Source organism: Callithrix jacchus, chromosome 13 (genome assembly GCF_049354715.1).
Source record: "Callithrix jacchus isolate 240 chromosome 13, calJac240_pri, whole genome shotgun sequence".
Taxonomy (NCBI): Eukaryota; Metazoa; Chordata; class Mammalia; order Primates; family Cebidae; genus Callithrix; species Callithrix jacchus.
The window spans coordinates 77,920,786-77,939,610 of NC_133514.1; the positions used below are offsets into that span (position 1 = coordinate 77,920,786).

At 38.7% G+C, this 18,825-nt stretch overlaps 1 protein-coding gene across 47 annotated transcripts in view; it reads left to right on the plus strand.

The window, feature by feature from the left end:
* The window catches only part of DTNA (dystrobrevin alpha), a 384,739-nt gene that overhangs the window by 342,882 nt on the left and 23,032 nt on the right, over window positions 1–18,825 (plus strand). For 42 of the 47 annotated variants that reach the window (XM_035270852.3, XM_078347963.1, XM_078347966.1 and 39 more), the window contains 3 exons: window positions 3,412–3,509; window positions 10,030–10,143; window positions 14,916–15,012. In XM_035270852.3, the coding sequence (XP_035126743.1) occupies window positions 3,412–3,509; window positions 10,030–10,143; window positions 14,916–15,012 (309 nt within the window). Of the gene's footprint in view, window positions 1–3,411; window positions 3,510–10,029; window positions 10,144–14,915; window positions 15,013–16,724; window positions 17,966–18,825 lie in introns of those variants that run through there. The other 5 variants (XM_078347976.1, XM_054244132.2, XM_054244116.2 and 2 more) reach the window with 3 other exon arrangements.

Consider the following 18,825-nt stretch of genomic DNA (forward strand, 5'->3'; position numbering starts at 1 on the left):
TCATCTGTTGGCATCATCTGTTGAATTTTATGTCATGTTTATTGTTATTATAGCTGGTGCTGATTACTAGGATAATTTGTGCTAATTTATTATGCATGTGTTTGTTGCTATGTTTGTGGTGTCTTGGAGGTGAATTTACAGTTTAAAAATGGAAGACTTGAGGAACAAAACCATCCACAATAGTGTGACGGTGGAATCAAGCTGGAATCCTCGCATCCCCCTTCACTCAGTGTCAACCCCATATGAAGACCCAAGGAAGGGGGCAAGGACTGGTTGTGATTCCTTTAATGTGTTTAAAGCAGGTGTGGTTAGTGAAGGCACTAAGTTTAAGATAGAGTAGTTGTAAGCGACACTGAATATATGCCAGTAAAAATAATAGAGCTAATAGCTTTCTCCATTTGTGTCTGTCTCTAAGACAAAAGCAACTGTCATCTCAACACCTTGATTCAGAATTCATCTGTGCTGACTGAGGTTGAGTTGCAATTAGTGTGTCACAAAGGACAATGAGTGGCAGGGGAGCAAGTGAAGAAGCTGTTGCCTGCACCTCTCACATCAGATGTTGCAGTTATCAGAGCCCTTCATGCTGAGCATTTAACCTAATGACCCAGATGGAAGCTGCGTAATGACCTATTGCATAGCCCTGGCACTTGCTCTCTGACATCAGTTACTGTAACACTGTTAGAAACTACCATGAGCAAGATGGAAGGAATCCAGGGCAGGCTAAAAGTGTATCATGTGCTCCCAGAATCAGATGTGATAAAACAGATATAATTGGAATATATGAAATCTGCAGGGCCATAAGTAAGGAGCAAATGTGTTAAAGAAAATTAAAATATAAAATTAGCTGAGAATGTGGGAGAATTAGATTTTAAGGCAAGCAACCCCTCCATGAGTCACTTGAAAGTAAAGGCAAAACACGGTTTCTGGAAAAAAACCTCTTTTCCAAGTTTTCTTCCTTTATCCGTGTATGTACCTCTGTAAACAGAGGCCATGGTATACCAAGATATGGGATTGGCAATGTGTGTCCCAGCTTTCCATAACCTCATGCAAAGCACTGCTTCTTTGAGTTCAGTCTCCTCGCCTGTACATAGGTGTAAATATATTTATTATATATGTCAGTGCTGCCTGTTATTAGCATCCACTGAAATAGTAAAAAGTTTTAAAGTGCTGGATAAACCAACAATTACAAAATGGCAGCCTGCAGACAAAATTTATCCCCTAGAAATGTTTTGCTGGATGCTGCAGTGTTTTCAATTATTTATTAGATGACAGGACTTACAAATCAGATGGTTTTCCTTGGAAGTCTGGATTTTCATCTTATCTTAAAAGACTGACCACATCAGACGCATGTTCCTTCTGACAGCAAGCATCTGGAGTGGAGGCATTCCTCTGCTGCATCGGACAGAGCAAGCGTGTGGCACTTTGCCCTGTTCACCTCCCTCACTTGGGCTACTTCCCCACCCCTTTCAGCAATTGAATTAGTGGTCCCTGGCAGATTGCCAAATCTAGATGCACATGTTATTATTTATGTGTGCCCTAATTTCTCCAGTCTTGTTCCATTTCTTTCTGGAAAACATTAGTAACTTGTGTTCCTTGCCTACTTACACTATGCATACTTTGTGGATCCATCTTAGGAAAGATACCATCCATACATTAATTCTAGTTACTTTGTAAATCTCTTCATAACCACATATTAAAAATAGTATGATTAGCTGCATAAATCATGATTAGTAAGATGACACTTGGTTAGAAAGGAGATAGAAAGGTCATTTACTTTGGTCAATATTTTGCATTATAATTCCTGATCAATTACTATACATAGCAAGGCAATGACTGAAATTCACAACTGGCTCAGATAAGTTTCTACCATTTATCAATACATAAAGTATATGCCAGAAAAGGAAGCTTATGTAATGAAATCAGAAGAAAATCTCGAATCACAGGTCAAAGCTGCCATATGCCAGAATTAGCTACCAAAAGTCATTTAGAATCTAAAATATAGGACCTCAAAATTTCTTGATTAGCTACACAAGTCATTCTTTGCTGAAAAGAGATGCAAATTAAAAAGCATAGACAGCTTAATAAAAGCCGAACCTTTACAAAACTTAATCTTTCCTGCAGTTAGGTTTATGGACATTAAAAAGCAGGACAAGATTCTTCGCATCTGGCTTAGGCAACAGTTGCCATTTTTAAAAGCTTTGCATTATTTGGTAGAAAGATTAGTTGTGATTCTTAAAAATTTGTTTTTAAAACAATAAAAATTGCCATGGAGGAATTTCTAAAATGTACTGTAAAGCAAAGAAAGCAAGACACAGACAAGTGTACATAATCTGACCCCTTTTTTGTAAACCAACACTAAATAAATCCTTGACTAAATATACACAAACATACACAGATATATATATATATATATATGGTATGATATGATTAATGATATCTCTGTCTATATGAGAATGGAGAAAGCTATGACTGCAGGTGTACCGTTTGTTAAAGCTGATTGCATAACTGAAAATGATGGGCTGGAGTGGTGTGAAGGTAGACAGAGCAAATCAAAGAATATATGTGAATATGTGAATTTATCAATGTAAAATTACATGTGTGAATAAAGAAATAAATAAAAGTTTGTTGATCAGAAAACTCAAAAAAGTAAGTCCTCTTAATTACTTTAAAACTATATTTTTATTCATTTATTCATTTATTTTTTTGAGATGAAATCTTGCTCTGTTACCCAGCCTGGAATGCAGTAGCATGACCTCAGCTCACTGCAACTTGCACCTTGGGCTCAAGTGATTCTCCTGCCTCAGCTCCCCAAGTAGTTGGGATTATAGGTGTTTGCCATGAGGCCCAGCTAATTTTTGAATTTTTAACAGAGATGGGGTTTCCCCCTGTTGGCCAGACTGGTCTCGAACTCCTGACCTCAAGTGATCTGCCCACCTCAGCCTCCCAAAGTGCTGGCATTACAGGCATGAGCCCCCATGCCTGGCCTAAAACTGTATTTTTAATTGTACATTGCAGTAATTGAACAGTAACTATAGAGAAAGCACCCTTTCAACACTGCAACATTTTTAAAAGCCACCTATAATGAAAGAATAGGTATAATGGGGACAGTGTGGCAAAAATAAAATCACTTCCCAGAGACTTTAAGTCAGAAAGCTGAAAAATTATTTTTCCTACCTTTTGTGTATTTGCCTGCCAGAGAATTTTGTTCTGCCTTCCACCTCACGGATGTGCTCCAGATCCACAGAAAACTTGGTCCATAGGAGAATGACAATTTAGTTTTAAGTATTTGCTTTTTTATGTTTTGATAGAAATAGTTCCCTCCTCCTTGTCTGCATATCTTATGAGTCCTGCCTTCCCAAATATATGGGTTCACTTCTCAATATGAAATATTATAAACTACATGTTTTACAGCAGCCAACTCAGCAGAGAAGTGCTCCTGACATCTCCTTCACCATCGATGCCAATAAGCAGCAAAGGCAGCTGATTGCTGAGCTAGAAAACAAGAACAGGTGAGGCTTTGTAGACATGCTGGCTTGTTTGATCAACATGCTCATCCGTCAATAACCTATGGTCATGCTTCAAAGTTTCAGGGCTTTATGCCCTGTATGCATACACAAGGGAAGATACCTACAGTAGTGACGCTTACTTCTGAAAAGCGAGCTGAAAAGCACACGTGTGTGCATGTGTGTGTATAGTTCTGAGATGTCAATGCAATTAATGCTGTTCCTCTAGATGGTCTCACTTCCCTTTTTTTGACATACTTAATTTTGTTCAAGAGTTGTCTAGTGCAGGGGGACCCTCCTGGATACAAGGTAGAAGGTGTCTCTGCCACTCAGAAACATGTAGTAGGCTCACCAGAGAGGCCCTGTGGAAGAACCCTGAGCTAAAGAGGCATCTGGAAAGACACCACCATCACCCATTTGCTCTCCAAACATCCAAAGATCTCTACCTGCAGCCCATCAGCAAGTTCTTCCTCTATTCAACACAGATAGACTCACATTCTACCTCCACCAGCATACACCCCAAAAATTGTCCACCTTATCACCACCACCCAGTTCAACTTGTCCTTTCAGAAACATCAATTATACATCATTTCAGATCTAAACCCTCTAATGAGTTCCCATCACACTTTAGTTCCATCCCAGTCCTCTTACTGTAACCTGCAAAGTCCTGCCTGACCTGATTCCCTCCTGCTGTTCCAGCCTCAGCGCACCTTGCTCCGCACACTCCCACCTCCCATGGCTTCCTCCTGTCTTACAGCCTTTGCACTAGTCATTCTCTCAACCTAGAAAGCTCTTCCTCCAGGTCTCTGTGTGAATGGTTCCTTCTCATCACTGAGGCCTCATCTTAAAGGTCACCTCCTAAAAGACCACCTGTCTAATCCTACTCACTGGCTTTCAGCCCAGAAATTAGTCTCAATTACATCCCTCTGTGTGTGAGGGTGTCACTTATCACTATCTGAAATAACTGTGTTTGTGCATTTCTTTATTTATTGTCTGCCTTCCCTGATTAAAATGGAATTTCTTTGAAAACAGAGGCCTGGCAATTGTAGAAGCTTAGTAGATACATAGAGAGTAAGAAAACGATGAATAGCTGAGTTAAATCTCAAACTTGGTGCTGAGGAAACCCAACATGGAACAACTTGTATTAGGTTGGTGCAAACATATTAAAAGTAATGGCAAAAACTGCAATTATGTTTGCACCAACCTAACACATTCTATTAATACAGTTCTTGAAACAGCACCAAAACATTTCCACACTTAATCCCATTATTAAACACTGGTGTGACATCTGAGGTCAAACTGGTGGAGTAAAGGAGGAGGTTGTGATAATTATTTCATGCCTGTAAAGTGTGCCCTGAGAATTTGAGGATAAATGATCAAAGTATTCTTTAAAGTTCTTAAGAAAGAATAAAAAGGAAAGTGCAAACTCTGGTTGGCACATTTCCATATTTTTTCTTGTAAGGAACGCTTTTGGCTTAGTTGTCTTGAGACCTGGCTTGTCATCATTAGGAAACCACAAATTAGGAAAGAAATAGCTTCATAAATGTGACACCATGACTCCATCACCTTTGAAACTACTACTCTACTCTAACCCCCAGGGAGATGTACTCACATTAGAGCTTGAATACAAAAAAAAAGTTTGTCACATGTGATCCCTCTTAATGTATCAAATAATAGGAGGAAAGAATTAAGAAGGGAAAGAGCAGATGCATAGTGAAGAATTAGGGGAAAAAGTAGCTATACAAATTGGAATTTGTTCAGGATAGTCGCATGTCTGTAAAATTACCTACTCTATTTTATATATCATTTATTATATCTACTAAGTGCAAGTAATTATGCCAAGTCAGAAAAAAACATTGAGAGAAGGGAGCCAAGGCTTAAAATGAGCAAAGACACTTAAAATATGGTAGGAGAAACAACCCAAAGAAAGGAAAGGGTAGTTGAAGGATGCAAGTAAAAGTGGAGACAGTCAGGCATTGGAGAAAGTGTATGAGCTGAGCTAGCCAGCAGAGGGCTTGAAGCAAACAATGTAAAAGAACCATTGGCCTTTCAGGTTCGTGGGATGCTTGTGTGAGTACTGATGACATTGATGACAATGAGGATTAAGAGAATGAAGGGGCCGTCCTCATATGTTGTACTGACACTTTACATCAATTCGGGCACTGGAAAGAGCATGGCAAGAAAAAAAAGCAAAATAGACCAGTTTTAAATTCTTGATGATTAGACTTAATCCAAAGTTTCAGCTTTTTTAGAACAAAATATTACTGTTGATAACCTCGGCAAATGTTAAAAATTGAATGTAAAGCAATTTTGTTTTGTTTTGGGTTTTTCTCAGTCAACAAAGTAAAACAATAATATATGGTAGGAAAGGTTTCTTTTAGAAATAAAATGACTCAGAATTAACAGATATCAGTAAGTCAGTGAGTGTCCCATAATAAAGGCAACAGAAAGAGCTAAAGAAAGGAGGAAAGAAGTGATAAAACCATTTCATCTGCTACTGGAAGGCTACACCAGCTTGAGGCTGAATGGACTAACCCAGAGTTGAGGCCATTTTCTGAAGAAGGACTTAGCTTCTATGTAGTCCATTCATTTGGAGTTTCTACCAGACATCATTCCATACTCCCTTCTCGATCCCTTAGTCCCTTTTCTCTAAAACATATTATGATTGCTGACAAGCACGGAGCCATTCAGTGGGGAAGGGACTACAGCTGAGATTAATAACATGATCACAGCTTCCAGGTGGCAGCAGCAAGAAACCTGGGTTTTTATTTTCAGAGGTTGGAGCGAGAATAAGAACAACCTCAAAATATATTTGAAGTACATGTTTTCAAATATAGTTTCATTTCATCCTCAGAACAACTATTTAAGGTAGACATAGTGACTGTTATCATCCTCATTCTACAAATGAAAATTTTAAAGTGAGGTGTTATTTCTACTCTTTTTCCCCAACATGACCCACTTCACCATCACTGTGGTCTAGGTTGTGTAGGGAAACTTCACAAAGAAAGTGAGATTATTTTGTCTGTTTCTTGTTTTTGTTTTTGTTTTTGAGACGGAGCCTCACTCTGTCACCCAGGCAAAATTTGCAGTGGCAAAATCTCAGCTCATTGCAACCTCCGCCCCCCACAGTTCAAGCCATTGTCCTGCCTCAGCCTCCCTAGTAGTTGGGATTACAGGCACACACCACCACGTCTAGCTAATTTTGTATTTTTAGTAGAGACGGGGTTTCACCGTCTTGGCCAGACTGGTCTTGAACTCCTAACCTTGTGATCCACCTGCTTTGGCCTCCCAAAGTGCTAAGATTACAGGCATTAAGCCACTGCACCTGGAAAGGTGAATTTTTAGGACATTTCAGGACAGTGAAATGTTGCAGTGAAAGTTGGGAGATAGAATTGCAGGTAAAAATACACATAGACTTTGAGAAAAGCAACAAGACACTTGCAAGGCTAACACTGAGGGATCAAAATGAAGAATAAATGAAAACATCAGTATATGAGACTTGTATGCCAGACCGAAGAATTTTAATTCTATCCTGTCACGATGGACAGCAGTGGTCAGGCAAGTGACAGAATGTCCACATGTTTGTGGCAAAATAGCTCACTAAATATGCAGGTTGCATTTACAAGGGATTGATTAGAAGCTGGTGGGAAGTAATGAGGAACTATGTTAGATAGATGGTTCCAGAAATAAAAATAAAGGAACCCAAAAAGAAGGTGATTAGAGAAAAGGTAAAATAGTGTTGAAATGTTAATTTACGAGATTCTGTTACTCATTTCTAAAGTTTCCATTAGGGATTCCAGACTTTCCAACAACCACCTTCACACAACTCAGATTTTACTAGCAGTCCTCTTTTCTTTCACTCTCTTGTTCTTTCCTTCCTCCTATCCATCTGTCCTAATACAAAGAGAAAAGCCAGAGGTTGGGAGTTGGGAATAAGGGATAAAACATCAAGGTCAAAAGGGACCTTGTGGACTATCAAAAGGAAGTCAACCCTGACCAGAGTTTGCACAAGCTCCAGCATCACGCCTACATCCCTTCTTGGAAAGAAAAGACTAACATAAAAATTCACAAGCCCACGAATATCTTATCTCAGTTGCAGTGTTAATTAACCTACTCTTCCACGTCTTCAGAGCACTTTGTTTTCCCTTCCAATACTCTGCTTTCACTCAGGGAAAGCAAGACTTCTTTTGAGGAAATGCCACAGGAATATCTGCCTCCATGTGGGTCTGTCTATTTCTGATTCCAGAATCGGCAGGAAGCACCATGAAGGTCCCAACAACCCTGGCCATGCCTTAATATCACTCCTGTTGCTTGTTTCCTGAACATTTTTGGATCACACTCTGTAAATGCATGTCTTTAAGGACTAAAGAGAGAAGAAATAGGAGTGAGAAAGATAGCAGAGACATTCATTCTGTCCCTGAGTTATTTTGTGGATTCTAGAGCTCCCCAGCCCACCTCTGATGAGCAGCAAGTCCATCCTGAGCTCCTCTCTCTGAGCCAGCAGCCTGGTGCTCTCTAGATATCCCAGGGTCAAAAGCTCCTTCAGGTAATACTACTACACTATGGAAACCCACCCAGGGAACCCAGGTCTCTAAGATGACAACCCAGTAATCAGATCTGTGAACTTAAGGGTCAAATAGAGTTCCTCACTTCATTTAACGACTCTGTTTACCCTAGGTAATCCACAGACATTTCAGCAATGATCTTTAGAAGATAATGGTTCCTCATAGCACCTTTGGTGAAGCCAGTCAGGGTTAGTATTCGGAATAAGTGGAATCTTCAAATTATATTGCATAGGTCACAGCCTGTCTTGGCTAGAACTGTCAAAGCAAGAACCAGAAGACTGAGGCAGGCTGATATATGTGGGCGTTGGGGCTAGCCAGCCTGGATTCACATCACCTCTACCACCTACTTGTCATTGAACTTGGGGAAATCTTTTAACTGATATGTCCCTTGATTCTCTCATTCATTAAACAGAGATAATAATGGTACCTATATATAATAGAACTGTTATAGAATGAAATAAAATAATATTAAAGAAGACAGCAGAGTTCCCAGGTACAGACTAACTACTCAATGCATGTTACATCTCTTCTTTATGTTTTCTTAACCAGAGCTGCTGCTCTCTTTTCCTTCCTTGGACTAAATAGCTCTGTTGTATTTCTGGTTTTAGAATCAACAAAAATAGCAGGAATCATAGAATATTAGGGTGCTAGCCCTGGAGGAAATCTTGGAAATCCCACTGCACTCATCTTCAGGCTGAGCTCTGTGGTATCCTGAGGGCTCTTCAGGGGTACCTGGGAGGGGAGAGCAGGGGCCAGCAACACAGGGACTTGTCCTCATTTCTTTAATCCTGCCAGCCTCCTCTTAAACTGTCTGACATATTGGGTGTCCATGGTATATTTCTTTTAAAGAAAGGATTCTCCCATGGAATCCCAAAGAGGAGGGAAAAAAAAGATTGAAAACCCCACTGAATTACAGTTCCATCTTCTTACCACACCCATGAAAGGTATAAGGATTCACTAGTCATTAGCCTCTTGATTCTGAGGGTTTTGTGAGGGAGACAATTTTAAATTAGCCTTCCAAAATAGAAAGCCACTTTTTTGTACACCAAGTTCACCTTTTATTCTCAGTGCTTTGCTCTGTCTTACTGGCTCCAGTGCATTTTGTTGAGTAGGAAACCGACACCCCCAGCTCCCAAGAATACATGACTTATAACCCTGCTTAATGGCTTCTGACTCGCTTACGGGTAATTTGCTTTGCCAGGTCACATATCCTTTATGGCTAGCCTAATGCTCACTCAAATGCAGGGAAGCCCAGGCTCTGACATCAGTAGTTAACTGACATATCTCACCCCCAACAGAGGTCACACCAATAGCACTCTATGTCACAGACTCAATTACAATGAATCTTTTTAAGAGCACTTTCCTTTAAGATGGCCTTTCCTGAGCTCTATTAAGGCTGAGAGATTTAAGAAAAAAAAGAGAAAGAATTTTGTCCAACTGGGAGTTTCTTAGATAAATTCAATGAGAAGTCCCCTCTTGGTGACAGAATAAGGTTATTTAGTTTTGTGAAATGAGCCCCATTTATCCTTATTTTCCCTCCAGGCTCCTCTTACTTGGTACCTGCAGGTACTTTATGGTGTCAGAGTATGATCACAAATAATAGGAAGATGTATTTTTGTCTCTTAAGCAGCACACTTTTCAAAGTTGGACATATTACCCCTGCATTAAATTACTTGCTAGAGAAATGACTGGGTCCTGGTGATTTAACTCAACCACATGCGGCAGAAGCTTCAAGGTTTGGATGTACTGGAGATGAAGTCAATCTTTCCCTCACCCACAGCATCCACCTAGCTACAGTCAAAGCCTCTTAAACACCAGGAATCTGTTGGTTAAAGGTCATTTCTGCTCCTAAACGTAGTATGATCCCTTCTTTCTTTGCTCTGGTGGCCTTGATCTGCTCTGATGTTAGTGTCCTCAACGTTAACTAACCTTGGTTTCTCACCTTCCTCCTCTCTCCCAAGAGAAATCTTACAGGAGATCCAGAGACTTCGCCTAGAGCACGAACAAGCTTCTCAGCCCACGCCAGAGAAGGCACAGCAAAACCCCACCCTGCTGGCAGAACTCCGGCTCCTCAGGTAAGAGAGGGCTCCGATGTCATCTCAGGGGATATATATGCTTGAGATCTTTGAGAAAGTCTAGCAGGGTCTAGCCAGAAAATAGACTTCAGCTACCTTAGCTGCTGGGGTTAGTTTGTTTCTTTCATAGCACACACCTATTCGCTGATTTGGGGGGATTTAAAGAGAAGCTGTTTAAATTTTGTTCTTTCATTTGACACAGGGAAAAGCAATGGTGTTTGTTTGTGACAGAATTTCGCTCTTGTTGCCCAGGCTGCAATGGTGCAATCTAGGCTCACGGTAACTCCACCTCCCAGGTAGAAGCGATTCTCCTGTCTCAGCCTCCCAAGTAGCTTGGATTGCAGGCATGTGCCACCACATCCAGCTAATTTTTTTTGTATTCAGTAGAGACAGATTTCGCCATGTTAGTCAGGCTGGCCATGAACTCCTGACCTCAGGTGATCCACCTGCCTCAGCCTCCCAAAGTGCTGGACTACAGGCGTGTGCCACCGTGCCCAGCCAGCAGTGTTCTTTAGATCAAAAACAACATCTCAGCTCTTTTTAGAAATAATCAGTTAAATAAACATCATAGGTTTTTTAATTTTAAAATGTACCCCTAACTCATAAAATGAGTCTGATTTTCTTTAAGTCTTGGTTTCTAATATCTTTGTATTCAGAGCTTTAAAAATAGACATCATACCTTCTTGTACTGTAAAGGAACATAAAAGCCTAGTCTTGTTTAGTCTGTCATCATAAACTACTTGAGTTAGAAGGAACTGTAGAAGTCATCTTGTTACCAGCGAAGGGCCTTGACTATGAAGTTGTCCAGGATCTTGGCGTTTTGAACAAAGAATTGGGCAAAATGCATAAACAACGCACAAAAGAATGAAGCAAAAAAGGACATATTTATTGAAACGAAGGTACACCCCACAGAGTAGAAGCTAGCTCCCTTAAATGGCTCAAAAAAAAAACCCTGGTTACAGCGTTTTCTGGGTTTAAATACCCTGTAGCGGTTTCCCATTGGTTACTTGGGCACACCCTATGTAAACAAGGACTTGGCCCAGGACCAGTTTGATTGGTTGCAGGAGGCGACTAATCAGAGGCTGAAGTGAAGTTTCTAAGTTGCATCCTGTGCAAACATTTGATTGGTTGCAGGAGGGGACCAGTCAGAGGTACCTTCCATTTTTCATCTGCCTCACAGTACAAAGGGAGTAGCCTCTCATCCTTTTGTGACTTCAGGGTGAAAAGGCGAGGTTTTCCTTTTGATTCAGTTCTGCAAAGTCCTTTCAAATCAGCCTTAGGTTCGCTGCCTCTGGATCCTATTCTCCTGCCTCAATCAGATCCTACCACTGCATTTCAGTGCACTTCTCAGAGTCAGAAGCTAGGGAGTAGCAGGCCTTGGAAAAGAATTGTGGTTCTCATACTAATCCCACGCTGCAAAATGAAAATCTTGCTGTGGGCTCCATTTCAGATTAGCTTCATAGCATACCTTGAATAAGGCTGGTACTCAAGTGTATTTATGTGGCAGACAACACAAAAATAAATTCAAAGGCATTCCCTCATATAAATATACTGCTCTTTCACAAGGCACCTTTAGTTAGAAAGTATTACATTCTTTTCATCTTTCAGTTTGGGTGCCAAGTATATTCCAGGTATATCTATAACTTTGAGTCATATTTTTTATAGTAAGTACAGATGCCTCTTCACAGAGGCCCTTATCAGAATTAGTCCCGTTTTCTTCCTCCATACAGAAAGACGAAATGAAACAAGTTCTTTATGACTATGTTTGGATTTTATCAAGTTCCTGTGGATTGCATGGGTGTTTCTGGAGGTTCTATCATAGTTCTGCTCTTCAGACACTTTAACACCTAAGCACAGCAGTGTTTTGTTTTTCATTAATGCATACTTTCATTTTTGTCTTAAAACCAAAATGAACTTTCTAAATGATCATGTTTCCCTTTCCCTTTTTACTTTTGCCACAAGAAAACTAAAAGCTGGGTCATAGCCCAGAATTGACAATGAATAGGAATGATAGGCATTTCTGCGTGCTAATCTGACACTTTGCTGCATGCTAACTCTACATATACTGTCCCATTTAATTGCTATAACTAGGAGATAGACACTATTATTGTACTCCTTTAACACGTAGGGAAACTGAGATTCACAGAAGTTAAATAGAAGTTGCAGATATACCTTTCACTAAGTGTATATGTTTATATATGATTTATAATGAGAATTTTTTTCTTAGAAAAAATTTTGTATAATTATGTGTAATTTATGTATATATTTCCTAAGAAAAAAAATTATCTTGTAACCATGATACCATCTTCAATTCAGGAAAGTTAATATCGATATAGGTTATTTAATATAAACCCATATTAAAATTTTGACAATTGTTCTAACACTGTTCTACAAGAAAGTAGGTTTTAACACACATACAAATTAGAAACAATCCGACAGAATTTCAGAATAAAGGCACTTTATTAGAAATGAATACATGTATGTTAGGACAGGAAGATCACTATCCACTCTTATTTTCTCATTCTCCTTGGAATGGTGGAGATTACACCAGAGTTGTTATTATACCTACCTTTGGGAAACACTGGTAGAAACACTTATAGAGAAGATTGAATGAAGACATTCTTGAATGAATTTTAATTGAATTCAGTGTCATATTTTTAAGAGATTACTATCATAAGATAAATGTTCAATTAGTTTTTTTTAGTGTTGACTAATTCTAAATTATTTGCCATTACTTTCAATGGCAAAAAAAAAAACACAATTACTTTTGCACCAATCTAATAATACCCGTTAATGTTCCCACATTCTCGGATAGTTTTTAAATGCTTCTCTTAGTATTTCTCACCTACAGTTTTAGAAGGTTGCTTTAACCCTCTTCCCAAAGTGCTTCTGTGGACAAGGGGCCAAAAATTACAGCACAGTATCAAGAAGAGAACTGGAAAAAAAATCAGAAACACTGTCTACTCCTGTACCAAGGACTACTGTGAATGTACTTGGAACAGCATACATAGACAAGGTCAAAAACAGAAAACAAAAAAGAACACCTCGTGGATTTGTCACTGAGAAATATTCTTGAATGAGGCAAGGCTTCAGCCCAGGAAGACAAAGACTAAAATAAGATACCACTAAAACATATAAAACTATAATGCTTCTCACCTTCTGGATTCAGAAAATAAGCAATTTTAAAGGAAATTGAAAAAGGATTGCTTCAAGAGTAAGCTATAAGTGGCAATAATAGTTAAAAATATAAATTTATTCAAAAAGAATTGAGAAATGTTTATAAATTTCAAATTCATAATTCATTATAGAAGAAACATATAAGAAAACAAGTTAGAAATGTCCCCCAGTGCTTTGGGAGGCTGAGGCAAGAGGAGTTCTTGAGGCCAGGAGTTCAAGACCAGCCTGGGCAACATAGTGAGAACCCATCTCTACAGAAAAAAAAAAATTAGTCAGGCATGGTGGTACATGCCTGTAGTATCAGCTACTTGTGAGGCTGATGGCAAAAGATTGCTTGAACCCAGGAGATCGAGGTTTCAATCAGCTATGATTATGCCACTGTACTCCAGCATAGGCAATAGAGTGAGACCTTTTCTCTAAAAAGAAAAGAAAAAAATAGAAATCTGTCATTTATATCTCTAACCTATCCTCTCACAAAATGTCTCAATTGGATAAGTCGTTGACCTAGCTCACTGTGACATTTTTATATCATCAGTTTTTCATTGCAGATTTATTGTCATAGTTTCATTTAATATGATGTCTATCATTGAGACTAACCATATCCATTTATACATTAATACATACATGTTTAAAGTTTCCATGCAGTTTTAATATATAAGTATGAATATTTCAAACTCAAACTGAAATCTTTTGGGCAAGGGGAAAATTATATGTATTACTTATTACGTAATGATATTCAATAATGGGTTTGAACTTTATTTGAAAAGTATACAAATACTTCAGAAGTGTGAATCATTAACATTCCTCATCATACTGTTTCATTGCTTTCCCCCTTTAAGGATGTTTTTGGTGCCTCTTACTGTCATCATAAATGATAGAGTATAGATTGTCCTTAGTTGTTTTCATTCTTGCTGACAGTTTAATAAAAGGTCTGTAAAACAAAACAAAATTAAGCATGAACCTCATATATCATCTTCACTTGTAGAACAAGTATGTAGAAATGCCTTTATTCTGACTTCACTTTATGAAACCAAACTCAAACCAAAAAATTTAGATGGACTGTATCTATGTGCTATTAATATGTGACATCTGAGAGACACCTCATTGGGTGCTGAGGATTTCAAATGTGCTTTTCTAAATGATATTTTCAAGTACTAAGGGAATTAATGCTTCCTGTAAATTTGCAAAAGGGTTCTTAGATTTGGAGACTCTAGAGGATTTGCCTTTTTCGGTGACAATTTGGTTTTTGTTTGTCTCAAGGGACCCCATGGCACATCACAGGGCCCACTGCATAGTAAACATTCAGAAAATATTTCATTCTCAATGGTTGATCAATTCAGACTAGAAAGGTCTAAAGGAAACAAAATGTCTAAAAGGACTTTAATTCTGTTTAATTGCAGTATGACTGCTAACAAAGAAAAGAAACACCTCCAACTGTAATTGTTCATTCATTTGACAACAGTTCCCTGCTGGGTAACCGTGTCAGAGACCCAGAGATGCCCTTTTCCTGATAGTCCACAAGTCCCCCAAAAATGGGAATGTGATTAGCTCAGAGAGTTGCATGCCACTTCTGATATCAGCTGCTTCTTTCTTAGACAGCGCAAAGATGAGCTGGAACAGAGAATGTCTGCTCTCCAGGAGAGCCGGAGAGAGCTAATGGTCCAGTTAGAGGGTCTCATGAAGCTGCTAAAGGTAAGACCTGCCAAATGAATTTTTCCTAAGCTTATTTTCCATGTCACTTGTGAAAATGTTTGCACATAATGTGCAATGGTTTTTCCAGTCACTGTATGTGATTTCCCTCAACATGTTGTTTCAAACTCAAATGTAGCACAGTTTCTTAGACTAGTCTGGTAGTAGCTGTCAGTAATAGAAAACATTCTTATCTATTTCCTGAAACCAGACTGCTGAGGGCCTTCATGGGACTTCTTGGCTTATTTCCAGTTTCTTTATGTCTGCAAGTAATAAAACTTAATTTATTTAGAAATATTTTATATTTAGTAGCCTTCAGCAATTCTGATTATATTAAGAGAAGTGAGTGTTAAAATCAGTACAATATTTTATTCTATTAGTGTACTTTATCAGTAAGTCACATGATTTTTAGTGATTTCAAATATAAACTCTAAATGAGAACATCTTACTCTTCTGTAGGTAAAATGTTTAATAAGATGATTTATAGAAGTTTTCTGGAGAGTGCTGTAATCTATTTCTCTCATTGGGAAGTGGCATTCTTCTTTTAGCAAAGCCTTATTCCCTTCTTCAATATACATTAAATTGCAGTTCAGGTCAAAAGCAGGCAAATTATGGCCACAGGTCTACAGTCAGCCTATGTGATCAGTGCCATGTGATCATCCTGCCTGATATAAACAAGGATGAACCAGTATGGATTGGAGCTGTGCCCTGCCACACGCAGGACATGAAACTTCTGACAGGAGAACGATGAAGGGAAGACCCAAGGTCAGCTCACTTGTGAGACAGGGTCTCCCAACTTTCAGTCCATTGATCTCTCACAGCCCCAACACACCAACATTTGTTGTTTTTATTTTGTCTGTCCTTTCTTTCTCTGTTTTGTCTTTCTTTACCTCTTTTTACTTTACTTTTTCTTCATTTTTTTTGCTTCTTTCTTGATTTCTCCTTCTTTCCTTCTTTCATTTTTTTTTTTTACAAATTTTTTTGAAAGCTACCAAGTCCCAGTCGCTGTTCTTGTGACCTTTCTTTTGTTTTCCTTACTTTGTTTTATTCCTTAGTCAGCTTTTCCCTCCATCAGTGTCCTCTTTAACAATTGGTATTGGGAATACTTTATCTTTACTCAACAAAATTGACGTTTCAGTAAATTAGACATGTAAAGTGTAAAATTCAATTTTTGTTGATCTATCTTGGACAAGACAGGACTAGATAATCATAACCTGCTGCTGTTTCTGGCCTATTATTTAATAACCCAAAAAAGCTCTTTCTGCTTCCCTTTCCACATATACCAAATGAAAAGGACTGAAACAATTCTTCCCCTCAGTGAATGACAGGAAGCTCTGAAAACTGCCCCCTATGTTCCTATTGCTTCTGTCACCATAGCTATGACTCTTTCTCTATGGGATAGAAGTCTATTCATCACCAGCCATGTTGGTATTAACCTAGCCTAACAGAGTACTGCCTTTGTATCAAGATATACACATATCAGGATGGAGAGATGGATTGTGTTGAAAAATGGTTGTACATGCAGAGAAAAGAGATGGGCCTATAGTCTCAAATAACCAAGTAGACTTGGAGTGATAGTCACTGAGGTGGCAGAGGCCTGGACCTGCCATCAAAGCTGTGTTGATGTTTCCCCATCTTGCGTTCCTTCACACTGTGTACATGCTCTTACTGGAACCCTGGGTAATCTAACTGTTATTGATTCAATCTTTCTGTAGGAAGAAGAACTGAAGCAGGGAGTAAGTTATGTCCCCTACTGCAGGTCTTAACTAACAGTGGAGGGGCCTGCCGACCTGCGGTTTTCTCATTGCTTTTGCTCTAATGTATGTTCATGCTTCAGTTTGGAAAGAGAAAAAAATCATACTAATTTGCTTCTTTTTCAATGTAGTGCTTGAATTGAGATATATAAAATTAGCATTTTTTATAACTATCACTACTTTCAGCATCAAAGGAACTATATGACTTCTTTTAGAAAAGGGAACAAATTGTCATTTATCGGAAACATTTTAGATCACCAACGGTATACATTTCAAACCAGTCTAATGCTTTTCAAGTTGTTGATCAGACCATTCTCTTAATAGAGAGACACTCGCCACAGTCACTAGAGATACACTGAGGTTCATGTCATCCCAAAACCTACAGCACTCAGAAGCTACCCTCTACACCCTCTCACTCTGTCTGTGAGTATTCAGTTCAGGTTTCATTTTACTGAAAACGGGCAATTATAAAAATCGGGCAATTAAATCCCTTTTAATCACACAATTATTGAGGCTTGTTCCCCATGGCTCACAAAATGTGTTCAATCTCGTGGGAGAAAGACTGTATGTACTCTGTAACTGACTGTTTGCTTCCCATTTTTTTGGCTCTTCCCCAAAACAGAATCCTTACTATTTGTTGATAATAATTTCTTTTTAAAAAGTAATTATCAGCTTTTTTCTTAGCACCAAGAACCTTTCTGCTCGGAGAGATCAGAGAGTCATTACAGACTTTTTTTTTTTTAATGGAAATAGGGGCATTGTGACTTTTTAGCCTAAACTGGAGCTGTGTCTAAGCCTGTGGTCAGGCTTAAGAGCCAGCAGGGGGAGCAGCATACTCAAGAAAAAAAAAAAAAAAAAAAAAAGCAAATCAAATTAAATTAAATAGAAGCAAAATAAAAGCAACTTTAATTTCAGGTACATGTACCACGCTGTGTATGACAATATATCCCACTCACTAGCATTATTGAAAAGTTTCACATTATTTCCTTGGATCAATTAGAACCACAGCCTGTCCAATTTCAACGTATCTTTCATTTCTTCTGTATGCTCTTTTCTATTATTCATTATGTGTGTTTGTGTGTAACATAGAATGTTTGGAAAATGCTGGACACATTTTTACCCTTCATCCCCATGGTCTGTAAAAAAAGGAAAGTGTAAAATCAATCTGTAATGTCAGACAATAAAGATACTGTATTACATTATTTTGTATTTTGTGAAAAAAATTACTTTATTAAATTAAAGTCAAATTTTAACAGGAGACAGTCTCCCTGGGTAAAGGACACATAACATTTACAGCCTGTATAATTGCCCATGAATGCATACATGGGGTATTGCTATTGTATTTCCAATACACTTAGATCATGGTAAAGAAAAATGCCTTCCTCATGATACTTTTCTTTGCAAATGGCTTCTTTTCTTTCCTGTCTCTTACTGAGCATGTGCATAGAAAAAGGGAATAAGGTTCAATTATAACCTTCCTCCTCCAAGCAGAGAGAGAGGGCACTCATCCTGTAGTCATCAGCCTTGCTTTAGCCACTTCCCTTGGGGATAGCATCCCGGCCATTTCCCAGGCAGCACAATCTTGAAAGGCTCCTGTGGACCAGGAATTTTGTAAACAGATGGATCCACAGAGCCAAACTGTGGCAATGACCCCAAGGTGGCACCACTGCCCCCTCACCTTCCAGCTTCTCTCCACCGAGCCTCTCAGCAGCTTCTGTATCTCAAAGGGCCAACAGTGGGTACTGCGGTGTAGGTACATAAGGGCAATGGGCCCACATCACCCAGCTGTCAGCAGTGCATCATCTGGGTGGTGGCAGAGTTTGTCTATTTTGCTCATTCATCTTTTTGCTTTTATACACAAGCCTCTTTTCAAAAAGGACCTGAGGCAGCTTACAATAAAAGATATAAACAGTGACTTCATAAAATTGAAACAGAAAAATCAAAAACTAAAGAAAAGAAAATATGAACATGCTAATTTTAAGGGACAAGGATGTTACTTTGCACATTCTGGCAATGAAGCAAAAAAAAAATACAATCGATGGTTTTATCAGTACAGAAATAC